General features: G+C 39.5%; 1 protein-coding gene across 1 annotated transcript in view; it reads right to left on the bottom strand.

Moving 5' to 3' along the window:
- Window positions 1-3404: 3404 nt before the first annotated feature.
- Window positions 3405-3700, bottom strand: part of LOC126235551 (fibroin heavy chain-like) — a 14909-nt gene continuing 14613 nt past the window's right edge. Inside the window, exon 4 of the mRNA XM_049944267.1 lies at window positions 3405-3442. Coding sequence (XP_049800224.1) covers window positions 3405-3442 — 38 coding nt within the window. The remainder of the gene's footprint in view (window positions 3443-3700) is intronic.

Below are 3700 nucleotides of genomic sequence, written 5' to 3'. Positions count from 1 at the left end.
CGTTATTTCAGTTCAAGTCCCAGTAGCATACTATGGAATGTGAAGACTCGCCCAGAAGTATGTCCACTAGGGATGCCGGCTATTGCTGCAACCGGTTTTCGGCTATGTCGGCTCTTCTCAGCGCCAGTTTAACCCAGCTGTTAAAACCGCTCAGAATAACCGATTTCTGAAATAATTTGCCAGTAATAAACGTGGAAATCCAACGAAAATTGGATAATTTTGACTCAGTTTCAAGATATATAGAATAAAAATATTAAATCAAAAAGGCAATTAACAGAAAACTTAGTCCTTTCACCGTTTGCTGCTGTACTCTAAAGGTATTAAGTGACTGAATGTTACAAAAAATGTCTTCTGCTGTTGATTCAAATTTTTTTTAACTCTACTCAAAAATCATGTAGTGATCACTATTTGGGCATTACGAATAGTCAATGCAAAAAAGTGAAAACTAAGATTGAGGAACTATTTTTGGAGTTAATTTTGTCCATTTTCGAGTGCTACAAGCAGATAAAGGCATATTAGTAGACACAGGTAGCAAAGCAGCCACTTTGTTTGTATTGCAAAGTATGTTCGAATCGTTAAATTTTAAGTTATTTCCTCGTATGATCTCACAAATTTGTTCCCCCTTTTGTAAAGTTTTAAAGCAAATGGAACATTGTAGTTCATTTACACCACACTTCGGCAAATATTGAGAGACTGGGAATGGTGCCATTGTGTAACAGCTGACTTTGACGATGACAGCGGTAACCTACCATAAGACCAGATGGGGAAGTCTTGCATACTGCACGTACACGCGTACTATCCAATATGGCACGGCACATGGTAACAGCTACATTATTGTGTCAGGGATGTTGTAGCAGTTCTTATTCCATGTGTGCGTTGCTCGTTTCTGTCGGCATTGTTATTAAAATAGCGCTGATCACTTTTCCTATTTTCTATTAAAGTGCAATATTCCAAATCAATGGAAATTCTACGAATAAAAATTATTCGTTTTTTAAAAAGCTTTATTTAAAAACCAAAAATTTTATCACTGCCGCTATGGCTAACTGATATTTGTTATTTTACCCTGTTATTAGTAAAAAATGACAAAAACGCCGTGTACAACCGAGACCAAAGAAATACCGATTATTCAGCACAAACACCGGTATATGTTTTAACCAGTCGGTTTTTAACATTCCTAACGTAAAACCTAGACAGCAGCATCAGCAACATATCCATTCCACAAAAAATACTGTGCCTTCATCTGGGATCATAGAACCATATTTTTTCGAAGATGATCAAGGCAGTGCTGTGCCAGTGACATGTTGTAAAACTTTCTTATTCCACAACTTCCTCAGTGCGCAGTAAACAAGGAGACATTTTCCCAACAAGATGAAGCAAAATTCCACATGACAAGAATAAGCGTGAATGTTGGAAATGCTTTATTTCCTAATCACGTTATCTCTCGAAATGGGGATATCGCACGGTCTCCTCGTTCACGGAGCGTAACAGCGTGCACCATTTTCTTGTTACCTGAAGAGAGTTGAAGACCTGAAAGATCGGATTCGACAGGTGGTGGTTCAAACCCCTCTGGTATACTAAAGAATGTGATGAATAAGTTAAAAACGCGCCTAGAAGTAAGACTACAAACGACGATGCTTATCGTTAAAGCAAACGCCTTTCGGTTATATCGTTTTTTTCATCGCCAGTTTAACCCGAATGTTAAAACGGTTCAAACGGCTCTGAGCACTATCGGACTCAAAATCTGAGGTCATCAGTCCCCTAGAACTTAGAACTACTTAAACCTAACTAACCTAAAGACATCACACACATCCATGCCCGAGGCAGGATTCGAACCTCCGACCGTAGCGGTCGCGGTTCCAGACTGAAGCGCCTAGAAACGCTCGGCCACTTCGGCCGGCAACTCAACATGCAAATAAAAGAAATCTTAATCCGTCCACCGGTTGCTGCTTTTCTTGAGAAGTGTTACGTGGTTGATCATTACAAAACATCACTTGTATTCTCTTACCACTTCTTATATTTTTAAACTGTACTCAAAAACCATGTTGTAATCGAGTATCATACAACTACTTAGGCAATACAAATGGCGCCGAAGTCAGAAAACTAAGGTTGAAGTCTTTTTCGTGTTAATTTGTCCGTTTTCAAGCGCTACAAGCTGATAAAGACATTACGTAGACACTGGCAGCAGATCATCTACTTTTATTTTAAATTATGAGTGAATTGTTAAATTTTACGCTTTCCCCTTATATAATATTCCAAGTTTGTAGTGTTTCCCCCGTTTGTAGTGTTTTGAAGTACATGGAGCATTGTAGTTCATTGACACAACACTACGTAAAATATTTCCAAATTAGGGATGGTGCCATTCCATAATACAACTGATTACTTACGGCGAAGCTACATTAGACCAAGTTAGCGTGTGTAGCACACTGCATGTACAGGCCTACCACCTAATATGCCACTACACATGGTAACAGGTACATTACTGTGTTAAGAATGCTGTAGCAATTATTATGCCATGTGTTTGTTGCTCGTTTCTGTCGGCATTGCCGTTAAAACAGGACTGATCACTTTTTCCATGTTGTATTATAACGCAGTATTCCAATGCAACGGAAATTTTACGAATAAAAAAAAGGTTATTTAAAAACCAAAAATTTTAGCACCGCTGCTAGGGCTAATTGATATTTCTGTTCTTTTTCCCAGTTACTAGGAAAGAATAAAAAGCGCCTGCTATAACCGAGACCAAACAAATACCGAAAATATCCGTTATGAATAACTAAAATACTGGTATCGGTTTTGACGGGTAGGCTTCCCCGTGTCTGCACCTAAACACAGATCATCCTACTCGAGATATTCTTAAAACGTTGTTCAATTTACTTAATCTTCTTAAATGATTTTGTATGTAATTTGAGATGGTAAAAATACAATAGGGAAAAATTAATTGGTTTTTTTTACAACCTTTTCAAAAACACTTTTCCCTCTGCCTCTCTCTCTGTAGCATGAAGGCCATACTGTATGTCCACGAGTTTTTAAATGTTCTGATTCTCGTAAACGCGAGTGTCGCTAAAGCAAAGGTTGTGTGTTTGCGCAGACAGAGCCGCTGGTGTACAAGCAGATCTCGGACTCGAGCGGCTACCGGCTGATGGTGTCTATGCCTGTGGCGCATCGCGACGACGGCATGTACGGCATCCTGACGTACGGCGTGCGCCCCGACCAGGAGTACACACTGTCCACGTACTACGTCAACAACGTCACCTACTACAGCGTCCCGCCCGACAAGCTGCTGCCCAGCCTCCTGTGACTTGGCGCTACCCACCGCTGCCGCCCTCAATATCCCTCGTCGTGTTCACTGTTCTCGATTGACTCATTTCTTGTAACATGCTTGTAACATGCTTGCAGCAAATAAAATTTCAGTGTTCCAAGAGCTGCACGTTCATTTCTCTTCCTCCTTTAACAAAATACCCTTATTCAGTAGCATTGGCAGTCAACTTGTTGACAAGATGTAAACTTTATTTACGAGTGGATTTGTTTTTGCCTGGAGCAAAACTATTTTATCTTCTATATCCCAGAAATGTTTCAATGAAGTGTCAGCATCATCATTGGGCTTTTATTTTCTTTCTATTAAACAGGAAAAATGCTCTTTACTACTTGTACACTAGCAAATTTCTACACAAAACTAGTAACTGGAGACAACTATCAAATACAA

This window comes from Schistocerca nitens, chromosome 2 (assembly GCF_023898315.1).
Source record: "Schistocerca nitens isolate TAMUIC-IGC-003100 chromosome 2, iqSchNite1.1, whole genome shotgun sequence".
In the NCBI taxonomy this organism is placed as follows: domain Eukaryota; kingdom Metazoa; phylum Arthropoda; class Insecta; order Orthoptera; family Acrididae; genus Schistocerca; species Schistocerca nitens.
The sequence above is the reverse complement of the archived record's forward strand: the minus strand, read 5'-3'. Positions and strand labels throughout refer to the sequence as shown.